The sequence below is a fragment of the Papio anubis genome, chromosome 16 (genome assembly GCF_008728515.1).
Source record: "Papio anubis isolate 15944 chromosome 16, Panubis1.0, whole genome shotgun sequence".
NCBI classification, from domain to species: domain Eukaryota; kingdom Metazoa; phylum Chordata; class Mammalia; order Primates; family Cercopithecidae; genus Papio; species Papio anubis.
Window position 1 is genome coordinate 21135388 of NC_044991.1, and position 13909 is coordinate 21149296.

At 48.5% G+C, this 13909-nt stretch overlaps 1 protein-coding gene across 5 annotated transcripts in view; it reads right to left on the reverse strand.

Moving 5' to 3' along the window:
• NF2 (neurofibromin 2) overlaps positions 1-6409 on the reverse strand; it is a 101125-nt gene extending 94716 nt beyond the window's left edge. For 2 of the 5 annotated variants that reach the window (XM_009217049.4, XM_009217047.4), the window contains exon 1: positions 5767-6408. In XM_009217049.4, the coding sequence (XP_009215313.1) occupies positions 5767-5880 (114 nt within the window). In that variant the 5' untranslated portion in view covers positions 5881-6408. Of the gene's footprint in view, positions 1-5766 lie in introns of all 5 variants that reach the window. The other 3 variants (XM_009217048.4, XM_003905393.5, XM_003905394.5) reach the window with 3 other exon arrangements.
• Positions 6410-13909: the final 7500 nt, after the last annotated feature.

Sequence of the window (13909 nt, forward strand, 5' to 3'; positions counted from 1 at the left end):
GATGGGATTTTTCTTTGAGTATTTTGAAGATGTTATCCCACTGCCTATGGCCCTTATGGTTTCTACTGAGAAATCTACTGTTAATATTATTGGGGCTCCCTTGAAAGTGATGAATCCTTTTTCTCTTTTTGTTTTCAAGATTTTCTTCTTGTCTGACTGTCAGCATTTTTAGCATGATACGTCTTTTTGTGGATCTCTGTATTTATCTTACTTGGAGTTCATTAAGCTTTCTAAATGTATAGGTTAATGTTTTTCAAAAAATTGGGGAAGTTAGGCCGGGCGCGGTGGCTCAAGCCTGTAATCCCAGCACTTTGGGAGGCCGAGACGGGTGGATCACGAGGTCAGGAGATCGAGACCATCCTGGCTAACACAGTGAAACCCCGTCTCTACTAAAAATACAAAAAACTAGCCGGGCGAGGTGGCGGGCGCCTGTAATCCCAGCTACTCCGGAGGCTGAGGCAGGAGAATGGCGGGAACCCGGGAGGCGGAGCTTGCAGTGAGCTGAGATCCGGCCACTGCACTCCAGCCCGGGCTACAGAGCAAAACTCCGTCTCAAAAAAAAAAAAAATTGGGGAAGTTTCAGCCTTTTTTTTCCCAAAGATTTTTTCTGCTTCCTTTTCTATCCTCTTCTGGTATTCCCATTATGCATATGTTGGCATGCTTAGTGATCTCCCACATTTCTGAGGCTCTGCTCATTTTTCTTCATTCTTTTCTTCTAATCTTCAGCATACGTAATCTCTATCAATCTATTTTTTTTTTTTTTTTTTTTTTTTGAGATACAGTCTCACTCTGTCGCCCAGGCTAGAGTGCAGTGGTACAATCTCTGCTCACCGCAACCTCTGCCTCCCGGATTCAAGCAATTCTCCTGCTTCAACCTCCGGAGTAGCTGGGATTACACGCACCCGCCATCATGCCCCACTAATTTTTGTATTTTTGTAGAGACAAGGTTTCAGCATGTCGGCCAGGCTGGTCTTGAACTCCTGACCTCAGGTGATCCACCCGCCTCAGCCCCCCAAAGTGCTCCCAAAGCCACTGTGCAGTGGCTGAGGCAGGAGAATTGCTTGAACCGGGGAGGCAGAGGTTGCAGTAAGCCGAGATTGCACCACTGCACTCCAGCCTAGACAACAGAGCGAGACTCCGTCTCAAAAAGAAAAAAAAAAAATCACTAACTCTTTCTTCACCCAGTTCAAATCTATTATTGAGTCCCTCTAGTGCATTTTAAAATTTGTTATTGTACTTCCTTTTTTTTTTTTCTTTTTCTGAGATGGAGTCTCGCTTTGTCACCCAGGCTGGAGTGCAGTGGCGCAATCTCGGCTCACTGCAACCTCCACCTCCCAGGTTCATGCAATTCTCCTGCCTCAACCTCCCGAGTAGCTGGGACTACAGGTGCCGGCCACCACGCACAGCTAATTTTTGTATTTTTAGTAAAGACGGGGTTTCACCATGTTGGTCAGGCTGGTCTCGAACTCCTGACCTCAGGTGATCCGCCAGCCTCAGCCTCCCAAACTGCTGGGATTACAGGCGTGAGCCACCCTGCCCAGTTGTTATTGTACTTTCAACTCCAGAATTTTCATTTATTTTTGTATAATTTCTATATCTTTATTGATATTCTTTAATTGATGAAACAGTGTCATACTGTCCTTTACTTCTTTGTCATCATATTTTCCTTTAGTACTGTGAAACTAATGGCTAGTTTGAAGCCTTTTTCATTAAATCTGGCCCCTTGTCTCACAGGCAATTTCTGTTGCCAGCTTTTTTTCAGTGTATGTGTCATATTTTCCTGTTTCTTTGTATGTCTCCTAATTTTTTGTTGGAAACGACATTTTAGATCATATACTGTAGCAACTTTGGGGATTGGTACCCCCTCTCCAGCGTTAATTGTTACTTGTTTAGTAACTGGCTGGATTATTTGAGTGACATCCATTTCCCCTAAAGAGTGTTAAGGCCTATGATATTGTTATTCAGGGAGGTGCAGCTTTGGGTACGCCCACAGTCACCCTGGGATTATTTGAGTGAAATCCATTTCCCCTGAAGAGTGTTAAGGCCTATGATACTGCTCTTCAGGGAGGTGCAGCTTTGGGTACGCCCACAGTCACCCTGGGATGACAGTGGTTTTGGTAGGGTTCTCTTCTTTTCTCTCCTTGACCACACCCAGCTATGACGCTCCACTAATTGGGATATATTGTTCTATTATTTTCAACAATGCACTGAGGCATAACTTGCTCTTGCTCTACAAACTGATATAATCAAATTGTGCCTGTTTGGAGGAAAGCATTTTTTTCCACCTCCGCCACATACTTTACTTTTCAAATTGTTTTTTATTGATTCATAATAGTTGTACATATGTTGGGGGTACCTGCGGTATTCTGATTCATTAATATACAAGGTATAATGATACAACCAGGGCAAGAGGGACATCCATCACCTCAGAGGTCTGTGGTGCATGTTTTGTTTTGTTTTGTGACAGGACAGAGTTTCACTCTGTCACCCAGGCTGGAGTGCAATGGCGTGATCTTGGCTCACTGCAACTTCCACCTCCCGGTTTACGTGATTCTCTTGCTTCAGCCTCCCAAATAGCTGGGATTGCAGGTGTATGCCACCATGTCCAGCTAATTTTTGTATTTTTAGTACAGACGGGGTTTCACCATATTGGCCAGGCTGGTCTGGAACTCCTGACCTCAGATGATATGCCTGACTCAGCCTCCCAAAGTGCTGGGATTACAGGCGTGAGCCACCATGCTATGGTCAATGTTTGATCCTTATTCTGATCCTAGAAGGGCTTCTCCCAGCTGTCTTATTCCCCAATTCTTTCCAGCAAACCAGGAGACCTACAGTCTAGGCTGCATCTCCATTAAATCCGCAGATCTCTTTTTTTTACCCTTCTGGAGGAGGACAGGAATCTTTGGGAACTAATTCAGGAAGGGACTCTGCATCTTCAGAGCTGCTTCTCTTCCTCTCGCCTGTTCTGACTTCAGGATCTGGACCTACCTCAATTGCCTTTGCTGCTTGTTCTTTTGTTTGAAATTCCACATACGCAAATCCCTTTGGATCTCCAGTAGACTTATAATGTGGTATACTTATATAAACAACATTGCCATATTTCCCAAAGACTCTTTCAATCCAGCTGTGATTAACATTTTTGGGAAGTAACTCCTATGATAAATTAAAAGCAATATTAAATGGTTTTTCACAATCCTTATATTTTCAGAATGTCAATAAATTTTTAACTTTAAAAAAAAAAAAATCCGCAGATCTCCCAATTGCCTCTCACCAAAACCTTCACATCTCCAAATTGCCCTTAGGCATGAATTTCTACACACTGTGTTGCAAATGAAGTCACTACCATTGGAAAGAGATTAGGAGCTATCTGTTTTAGGACCTGCTTCTCTCCTCAGGCAAAATCCCGGAGAAAGGCTCTGGAGCTGGGGGGAAGGAGCGTGGAAAGCTTCTGAGAGATACCCGCACTCTAGAAACTGAGCACTTGGTGGAAGGAGGCAGGGGACCGCAACAACCTGAGGCTCAGCCTGCTAGAACTGGTGGATGAGCAATTGGGGCGCCAGTAGTTTCAGTATGCCATGCCCAAGGTACAATCCTGTTCCACAAGTAGGGACTAGGTGGAAGAAGGGAGCTCCAACTTCAGCCGAGCGCGGTGGCTCACGCCTGTAATCCCAACACTTTGGGAGGCCGAGGCAGGCAGATCACCTAAGGTCAGGAGTTCAAGACCAGCCTGACCAACATGGAGAAACCCATCTCTACTAAAAACACAAAATCAGCCAGACGTGGTGGGGCAAGCCTACAATCCCAGCTACTCGGGAGGCTAAGGTGGGAGAATCGCTTGAACCTGGGAGGCGGAGGTTGCGGTGAGGCGAGATCGCACCATTGCACTCCAGCCTGGGCAACAAGAGCAAAACTCCATCTCAAAAGAAAAAAAAAAGGGAGCTCCAACTTTCAATTGCACTCACACAGGTTTTAACCTCAGCAACAAGTAGCTCTGGGTATGATAAGAAATGCTGATGTCCAGCTTTTCCTGGGAAGAAAGCATTTGATTTGGGAGCTGAGGGAGGGGTGCCCCGTGTTTCAGTTTGCAATAGTCTGGAGTAGAAGCTCTACCTCACTAAGCTAGGAGTGGGTAAGGAGGGAATGATCTTGGTTCAAATACCATATCCTCTCATCTTTCTTACCGAATTTGTAGATTTTCTTGAATAGGTGTTTCATTTGTTGTTTGCCCTCAGGACCATTGCCGGAGGGTTTAAATAGTTGATTTTAAAAAAAGAATTTTTGGGCCAGACATGGTGGCTCCGTCTGTAATCCCACCACTTTGGGAGTCCAAGGCCAGCAGATTGCTTTAGGTAAGGAGTTCAAGATCAGCCTAGGCAACATGGCAAAATCCTTGTCTCTACAAAAATTAGCTAGGTGAGGCTGGGCGCGGTGGCTCACACCTGTAATAGCACCACTTTCCCACCACTTTGGGAGGCCCAGGTGGGCTGGTCATGAGGTCAGGAGTTCCAGATCAGCCTGCCCAATATGTTGAAACTCTGTCTCTACTAAAAATAGAAAAATTAGCCAGACGTGATGGCACATGCCTGTAATCCCAGCTACCTGGAAGGCTGAAGCAAGAGAACTGCTTGAACCAGGAAGGTGGAGGTGGCAGTGAGCCGAGATCGCGCCACTGCACTCCAGCCTGGTGCACTCTGGGTGACAGAGCGAGACGTCTCAAAAAAAAAAAAAAATTAGCCAGGTGTGGTGCACACACCTGTGGTCCCAGTTACTCAGGAGGCCGAGGCAGGAGGACTGATTGAGCCACAGAGGTCGGTCGGGGTTGCAGTGAGCCATGATCACACTACTGCATGCCAGCCTGGGTGGCAGAGTGAGACTCTGTCTCAAAACGAAACAAAACAAAAAAGAATTTTCACCAGTTTTACAGAGGAATGGGTTCCAGCTGTCATGCTGGAAGCTGATCTTATCTAAGGCTGCTTTTGTGTTACAATGACAGAGCTGAAGAGCTGAATAGCTCCAACAGAGATTCTCTAGTCTACAAAGTTGAAAATATTTACTATGTGGTCCTGTACAGAAAAAGCTTGCCAACCCTTGGTTACTGCTGCCAATGCTGCCGGTCCACAAACTACACCTTTAGTAGCAAGAACTTAAATTACTTGAGAAGCAGTACTGTACTGGCTGTGAGCTTAGTTCAAAACCCCACCTTGCCATTTACTAGATAAATGGGTTTGTTCTGAGGATTAAATGTGCAAATGTCTGACACTTTGAAAATACTGAACAATTGATAGCTGTTAATCATCATGTTGGAAACTATGTGGAAAGTAAGTATGAGATATTATATCGTTCTTCAAAGGGTTTTTTTCCAGAATATGTAAGCTTTAGAAAAGGAAAACAAGCATTGGCTTTCCAATAAACAAGACGCAACTTCTAATACCTGGGTACATAACAATATTACCTAATGAAAGAATAAACTTTCAAGCGTTTAAGCGTAAGCCTAACTTAAGCCTGACACTGAAATCCGGAATTTTCTATCACAGGAGCATCCAGCTTCTTCCAATAACAATGAATGAAAATAACCTTCAGGAAATGCTAAAACCCAAAAGCCCTATCAAAAAAAGCAGCAATCATCTTTAACATGAGGTTTTGGGCCTAGTTGGCCCCTTCCGGTTCTGCCCGTCTCTAGCTACACCCATTAAGATGATATAAAGAGAACCTCTCGAGTTTCCACCTCGACTGTCACCACAGCAGTCGGGGCTGCCGGCCGGTTACCTCGCAATTGAACTCCATCTCGGCGTCCATAGTGACGATCCGCACGGTGAACGTCTTGGGTTGCTTCCTCTTGAGAGAGCTGAAGCTCATGCGCGAAGCGATGGCCCCAGCCATGGCTCGGGGCTCAGGCCCGGGACCCTCGCGCCCCAAGGCCTGCACTCTGAGCCCTTTAGCCCCCCTGGAGTTGCTGCACAGGCCTCAGGGCCACCATGGTGGCCGGCTGGCCGGCCCGGGAACGGTCTGGGCTGCGCGGGTCCCCAGCGGCCAGCATGGGCCGCGAGGACCCTGCCCGGGCGGAAAGGGGAGTTGAGGGGCGGGCCCTGACGGCTCCTGGGAGGGCACGGGAGCCGGGACCGTCGGTGCAGGCGGACCTGGCACTCCGGGATTCAGGCCGGAGATGCCGGGGACGCCTCGGGACGGGAACCCTAGACGGCAGCGGCCCAGATTCTGCGCGCCTCTCAGCTGCCGACTAGGGTCGCGGGGCCGCGCTGCAGTCGGGCGCGTATGCGCGCGCGTGGCTGTCACCGTCCTCACTCCGCGCGCCCGCGGGAAGCGTACCCTCCCCACAGTCCGGGGCCTACTCCCGGCCCCGCCCTCAGGTCTCCCAGACCACTACGCACAGCGCAACCGAACCGGAGGCTACCGCCTGGGTTCTGCGACCTGGATGCTGCGACTGGCTGGGAAGACCAAGGTAGGCAGGACTTTCCCCCTCCGTCCCGCCTCCTTCGGGGTGACTCCACCAATGGAAAGTTTCACTCTAACCGCAAAAGCAGGCCTGGGCTCGGCATTGAGTGGCTACAGTGGCAGTCACTCCGAACGCTTTTGTGCCACTCTAACAAGACTGGTTGAGGCGGCGGAGCTCCGCTATCCTTTCCTGGGAAACCACGTAGAGGCTGGATGCCGGGCGCGGGAATTGGGTCCCTCGTTGGCCCAGGGAGGGACTCTTTGGGTTCAAGTAGGCTCCGAGTGTGGCGCCCCAGGAGATCGCGTTTCGGACACCCGGCGAATATTCTTGTTTGACAGTTAATCACATATACCGACCCCTAAGCTTCTCAAACTTTCAAGACTCTTGTGGAGGCCTGTTAGATTTGCTGGCACTTTTCCGCCAGATCCCTCTGCTTCCCTTTAGCATCATTGTTTTTGTGGGGGAGTGGTGGGGGACGGAGTTTCGTTGTTGTTGCCCAGGCTGGAGTGCAATGGCGCGATCTCGGCTCACTGCAACCTCCGCCTCCCGGGTTTTCCTGCGCCAGCCTCCCGAGTATCTGGGATAACAGGCATGCGCCACCACGCCCGGCTAATTTTGTATTTTTAGTAGAGACGGGGTTTCTCCATGTTCGTCAGGTTGGTCTCCAACTACCCACCTCAGGTGATCCGCCCGCCTCGGCCTCCCGAAGTGCTGGGATTACAGGCGTGAGCCACCACGCCCCGCCTAGAATTAATATTAATGGTTATACCTACCTCGTGAGGTTGTTGAATTTCAGCGCACTGAATACATACAAGGCTTTAGAATGGAGCCTGGCATCCTATGAAATTGCTGAATTTGGGTGGAAAATGAAAGCATTCTTCATTTTATACTCTACGATGCCCATTTTTGAACCATATTCGTGTATTATTTATTTAGTGTCATCAAGGGTTATAACGGGTGTAGGGGGATAATTATACCTTACTGTACTTAGATAAATTCTATTTTAAAATAGCTCTTAGTAGTCAAATAGGGACAATTTACTGTGTTTGTTCTTTTGTTTTTCGTTTTGAGACAGAGTTTTGCTCTTGTTGCCCAGGCTGGAGTACAGTGGCGCAATCTCGGCTCACTGCAACCTCTGCCTTCCAGGTTCAAGCGATTATCCTGCCTCAACCTCCCCAGTAGCTGGGATTACAGGCGCGCCCCCGCCCCACCACGCCCGGCTAATTTTTGTATTTTTAGTAGGAACGGGGTCTTACCATGTTGGCCAGGCTGGTCTCGAACTTCGACCTCAGGTGATCTGCCCACCTTGGCCTCCCAAAGTGCTGGAATTACAGGCGTGAGCCACCGCGCCCCGTCTTCTGAGTTTTGTTTTTTTTGTTTTTTTGTTTTGTTTTGTTTTGTTTTAGACGTAGTCTTGCTCTGTCGCCCAGGCTAGAGTGCAGTGAGCCAATCTTGTGCCACTGCAAGCTCTGCCTCCCAGGTTCATGCCATTCTCCTGCCTCAGCCTCCCAAGTAGCTGGGACTACAGGCGCCCGCCACCATGCCCGGCTAATTTTTTTTGTATTTTTAGTAGAGACGGGATGGTCTTAGCCAGGATGGTCTCGATCTCCTGACCTCGTGATCCGCCCGCCTCGGCCTCCCAAAGTGCTGGGATTACAGGCGTGAGCCACCGCGCCCAGCCCTGAGTTTTAACTGAACAATAATCTCTCCATAAATGTTAGCTAGCGTTAACATCACCCCGACTCCACAGGTGAAGATACCGAGAGATATGATAGAGCCACTCGCTGGCTATAATGCAGACAGCGAAAGGTAAAACTAGGACTCAAACCCAGGTCTGTCCCACCCAGAGCCTGCCGGTTAGCACTATGCTGCCCTGCTTCCAAATTATCCCTACTACAGCCTCAGGAAATGTGAATTACAGCTCCAGAGTACGCAGCAGACATTGTTGCTGTAACGGTATATTAATGGAATAAATCTAGCTCTTCTGCACGGACCCCTGCTGTGCCAGGAAGCACCGGCCAGGCCTCAGGAATGGTTTGCTGCCACAACCAGTGAGGCTGCTGTGAGAACTTTATGTCCTGCTTCTGCTAGCAAATTCTCCCCACCAAAATTGATTGTTTAGGGCCTTATGGGCTTAGCATGAGAGTGTCTTCATTATCATCGCTTCAGGTGTAGAGAACTGGGCTGGGTTTTCTGGGCTCCCCACAGGGACAACAAATCGGCTGCTGATAGAAAATACGTGACATTGGCCGGGCGCGGTGGCTGACGCCTGTAATCTCAGCACTTTGGGAGGCGGAGGCGCGCGGATCACAAGGTCAGGTGATCGAGACCATCCTGGCTAACACGGTGAAACCCCGTCTCTACTAAAAATACAAAAAATTAGCTGGGCGTGGTGGCGGGCGCCTGTAGTCCCAGCTACTCGGGAGGCTGAGGCAGCAGAATGGCGTGAACCCGGAAGGCGGAGCTTGCAGTGAGCCAAGATGGCGCCACTGCACTCCAGCCTGGGCGAGAATGTGAGACAACGTCTAAAAAAAAAAAAAAAAAGAAAGAAAGAAAGAAAGAAAAGAAAATACGTGACACTGGGAACCCAGTGAGGAGTAGCAAAAGGAGGTGGATCAGACAGCAGGGACTAAGAAGTGACACCGATGATGGGTAATAGCTCATTTTTATGGAAAGACTTACCAGGTGCTAGGCACTGGGCTAATTGCCAAATTTAATGTTCCCGGAAGGACATATAGCTAATTGCCAAATTTAATGTTCCCGGGAGGACATATAGCTAGACATGTGGATTTGAATCCCAGAAGGGAGGTCAGGGCCAGGAATAAAAGTAGGTATGATAGAATATTATGCTGATAATAAAAGTGCCATTCACAGGCTGGGCACAGTGGCTTACACCTGTAATCACAGCACTTTGGAAGACCAAGGTTGGAGGATCACATGAGGCCAGGAGTTCGAGACCATCCTGGGCAACACAGTAAGACCCCATCTCTACAAAAAAATTAAAAATTTAGCCAGTGTGCACCAGGTGCGGTGGCTCACACCTGTAATTCCAGCACTTTGGGAGGCGGAGGTGGGTGGATCACTTGAGGTCAGGAGTTCAAGACCAGCCTGGCCAACATGGTGAAACCCCATCTCTACAAAAATTTAAAAAAAAAAAAAATTAACCAGGCGTGGTGGTGCACACCTATAATCCCAGCTACTCCAGAGGCTGAGACAGGAGAATCACTTGAACCCTGGAGGCAGGGGTTGCAGTGAGCTGAGATTGTGCCATTGCACTCCAGCCTAAGTGACAGAGCAAGACTTCGTCTCAAAAAAAAAAAAAAAAAAAAAAAATTTAGCCATTGTGGTGGAGTGTGCCTGCAGTCTCAGCTACTCACCCGGGGAGGGCTGAAGCGGGATGATCACTTCAGACCAGGTGTTGGAGTCTACAGTGAACCATGATGGTGCTATTGCACACACCAGCCTGGGTGACAGAGCCCAGAAACCCCAGCTTCCCAAAAATGTCATTCACAAAGAATTGACCAGGTGTGGTGGCACAGCCTGTAATCCTCAGCTACTCAGGAGGCTGAGGCAGGAGAACCTGGGAGGCAGAGATTTGCAGTGAGCGAGAGACTGTGCAGTTGCACTCCAGCCAGACAGAAGCGAGACTCAGTCTCAAAAAAAAAAAAAAAAAAAGAAAAAAAGAAATGGAATTACAAATAGCGAATAAATCCTAAGCCTAAATTTTTGAATTGTTACTGAATGCTCTTTTTTTTTTTTGAGACGAGTTTAAGCTCTTGTTGCTCAGGCTGGAGTGCAGTGAAGCGCCAGTCTCGGCTCACCGCCAACTCCGCCTTCGAGTTCAAGCAATTCCACTTCAACAGTAGCACTGGATTGAGCATCTTTCCATGCCAACTAATTGTATTTTTAGTGAGATGGGTTTTACGTGGGGTCAGGCTGGTCTCGGGCTTCAGCCTCAGGTGATCCACCCACGCCTTGGCCTCGAGTGCTGGGATTACAGTCATATGAGCCACCCGGCCCGGTTTTGCATTTTTATAGAGATGGAGTTTGCCCGTATTTGCCTAGGCTGGTCTTGAACTCTTGAGTTCAAATGATCTGCCCACCCCTCAGCCTCCTACAGGGCTAAGATTACAGGTAAAGGCCACTGTGCTTAGCCCTAAAGAAATGTCCCCTGTTCACAAGGGACAGTGAATCATGCTGGATTAGAGAAGCTCACCCTAATGACCTAATTTTGAATTTTATTACTTCTGTCAAGACCCTATTTCCAAATAAGGTCACATTCGAGGTACTAGGGGTTGGAGGACTTCAACATCTTTTTTTTGAGGGAAGCCTGAGGTCGACTCACTTGGCTCCCGGCTTCAGGGTGGACTCAAGTGGCCAGATTTGCTGGGAGGACCAGGAATGTCATACTTTGGTTATTTATTATTTTTTGAGCAGAGTCTAACTCTGTGTCACCCAGGCTGGAGTGCAGTGGCACCATCTGCGACTCCTGCAACCTCTGCTCCCGAGGTTCAAGCTGGCTTCTCCTGCCTCTCCCAGCCTCCAGAGCTCAGCTGGGATTATAGGCATGGGCCACCAACCCTGGATAATATTTGTATTTTTAGTAGAGACCGGGTTTCACCATGTTGTCCAGGCTGGTTTCAAACTTGCCCTGGCCTCCCAAAGTGCTGGGATCACAGGCGTGAGCCACCACGCCTGGCCAACCTCCCTAGTTTAAATGTCATATTTTACAAGAAGGATGCCTGCTGTAAACTTAACATGATTCAAAACTTTGTGTTCCAAGAATACGAGTAGGAGATGAAATGCACTCACATAACTCATAAATCTGCACAGCCATCTGACCACATTTTTGCTTTTGATCCTGCTTTGTGTCTTTTCAGCATTATCTGTACTACGGGCAGTCTACTAAATTAACAGCACCACCTGTCGTGGAGGTGGTTTTGGTCTTCTTCACAGTATCTCATCATGTCAATATCCACTCCAAAGGTGTTGGTTGAGAACATGCTTTCAGCACTAGCCCTCTCCTTCAGGAATGCTTGAATGATGTTATTTATAGCCTTGTTTGCATTTTGTTTTTGTTTTCTGAGATAGAGTCTTGTTCTGTCACCCAGGCTGGAGTGCAGTGGTGCAATCTCAGCTCACTGCAACCTCCGTCTCCTGGGTTCAAGCAATTATCCTGCTCAGCCTCCTGAGTAGCTAGGATTACAGGCATATCACCACCACACACCCGGCTAATTTTTTGTATTTTTAGTAGAGATAGGGTTTCACCATGTTGGCCAGGCGGACTCTCCAAACTCCTGACCTGCATTGATCTGCCTCTCGACACTCCCCAAGATGCTAGGATGAGCAGGCATGACCACTGCACCCAGTCTTGTTATAGCCTTTTTAAGATGTTTATAATAACAGTGCCTGTGTCAATAATAGCACAAAGCAGTGCTAGTGTCCCAAACAAGTCAACAGCCGTGTGTTGCTCAATGTGACAGGATGTGGGCATTTACTTCCTTGCTAAGTGGCGCCACCTTGTGGCAATATAAATGGATTTATAATCCACTCTACCAGCTTTGAAATTATTTCTATATATATATATAGTCATAATATATATTTTTTGGGCTGGGTGCGATGTAGCCGGATCTCAGCTCACTGCAAGCTCCTCCTCTCAGGTTCCGCGCCATTCTCATATACCTCAGCCTCCCGAGTAGCTGGGACTACCGGGCACCGCCGCTTCGCCCGGCTAGTTTTTGTATTTTTAGTGAGACGGGGTTTCACCGTGTTAGCCAGGATAAGTCTCGATCTCACGGCCTCATGATCCGCCCGTCTCGGCCTCCCAAAGTCGCGCTGGGATTACAGGCTTGAGCCACCGTGCCCAGCTGAAATTGTTCTATATTTAACAAGTTAATTTTTTCCCACCTAATTATTTGTATTATTTATAATCTATCTGGGCGGCACTTTGTTCATTTTTTTTTGAGCGGGTCTCACTTTGTTGCCAGGCTGGAGTTACAGTGGGCACAATCTCGGCTCGCCCACAGCCTCTGCGCCCCACCAGGTTCAAGCTGATTCTCCTCCCTCAGCCTCCTGAGTAGCTGGGATTACAGGAGTGCACCACCACACCCAGCTAATTTTTGTATTTTTAGTAGAGATGGAGTTTCACCATGTTAGTCAGGCTGGTCTTGAACTCCTGACCTCAAGTGATCCTCCTGCCTCGGCCTCCCAAAGTGCCGGGATTACAGGCGTGAGCCACCTTGCCTGGCCTGTTAATGTTTTTTTTGTTTGTTTGTTTGTTTGTTTGTTTTTGAGACGGAGTCTCGCTCTGTCGCCCAGGCTGGAGTGCAGTGGCCGGATCTCAGCTCACTTCAAGCTCTGCCTCCCAGGTTCACACCATTCTCCTGCCTCAGCCTCCCGAGCAGCTGAGACCTGAGTGCCGCCACCTCGCCTGGCTAGTTTTTTTTGTATTTTTACCCCAGTAGGGCAGGGTTTTGCAGTGTTAGCCAGGATGGTCTCGTCTCCTGACCTGCGAATCCGCCTGCCTCGGCCTCCCAAAGTGCTGGATTACAGAGCAGGCCACCCAGCATGTTAATGTTTTTATAATTTACCTCTGTCAAGGCACATGATTCCTTATATCTGCATAGTGCATAGTCCGAGGCTGAGATTTAGGTCTGTGGCTCTTGCCCCAGGTGAGACATAAAAGCTTTCTTGTCCCTTTCCCTCCTGTTTGGGGTCCCATAGGAGCTGAAGGATACAGTTCTCAGAGAGCAGTTGGGTCTGAGCATAAATGCCCATCAATAAGGAGCAGGTGACACTGCCACAGCTGGGTAATTTGTCTCTTTGCTCGTCTGCAGCCCATTTGGTGATGATCTATTTGTCCCAGGGAATGGATGATGGCAGGTTTGTCGATATTTTACACTTATGAACCTGCCTGTTCCTCTCTGCCTGGCTCTGCCCATCTGTCTTTGTCCCTGGCTCCTCTCATTTCACTTCGCAGATTGGATAACAGACCTTGGCAAAGAGTTATGAAGGTGGATTCCATGAGGGCAGCTTTGGGAAGGGAGGAGGGCAGGAGATGAGGGGTCAGCTCTCTGCAGGGAGAGGAGGGGTGGGTGGGACACATGTTCAGGAGAAAAAGATGTCACAGACATAGTGGTGGGCAGAAAGGAACTTCAGACAGAGAGAGAGAGGTCCTAGGATAGAGGACAGTGGCATGATCATGGCTCACTGAAGCCTTGACTTCTTGGGCTTAGGCGATACTCTGGCCTCAGCCTCCCGAGTAGCTGGGACTGCAAGCACACACCACCATGCCCAGCTAATATTTTAAAATTATTTTTGTAGAGATGGGGTCTTCCTGTGTTACCCAGGCTGGTCTTGAACTCTGGCCTTAAGTGATCCTCCTGCCTCAGCTTCCCAAAGTGCTGGGATTATAGGTGTGAGTTACTGTGCACAGCCACTTTTTTATTGGTGGATTTT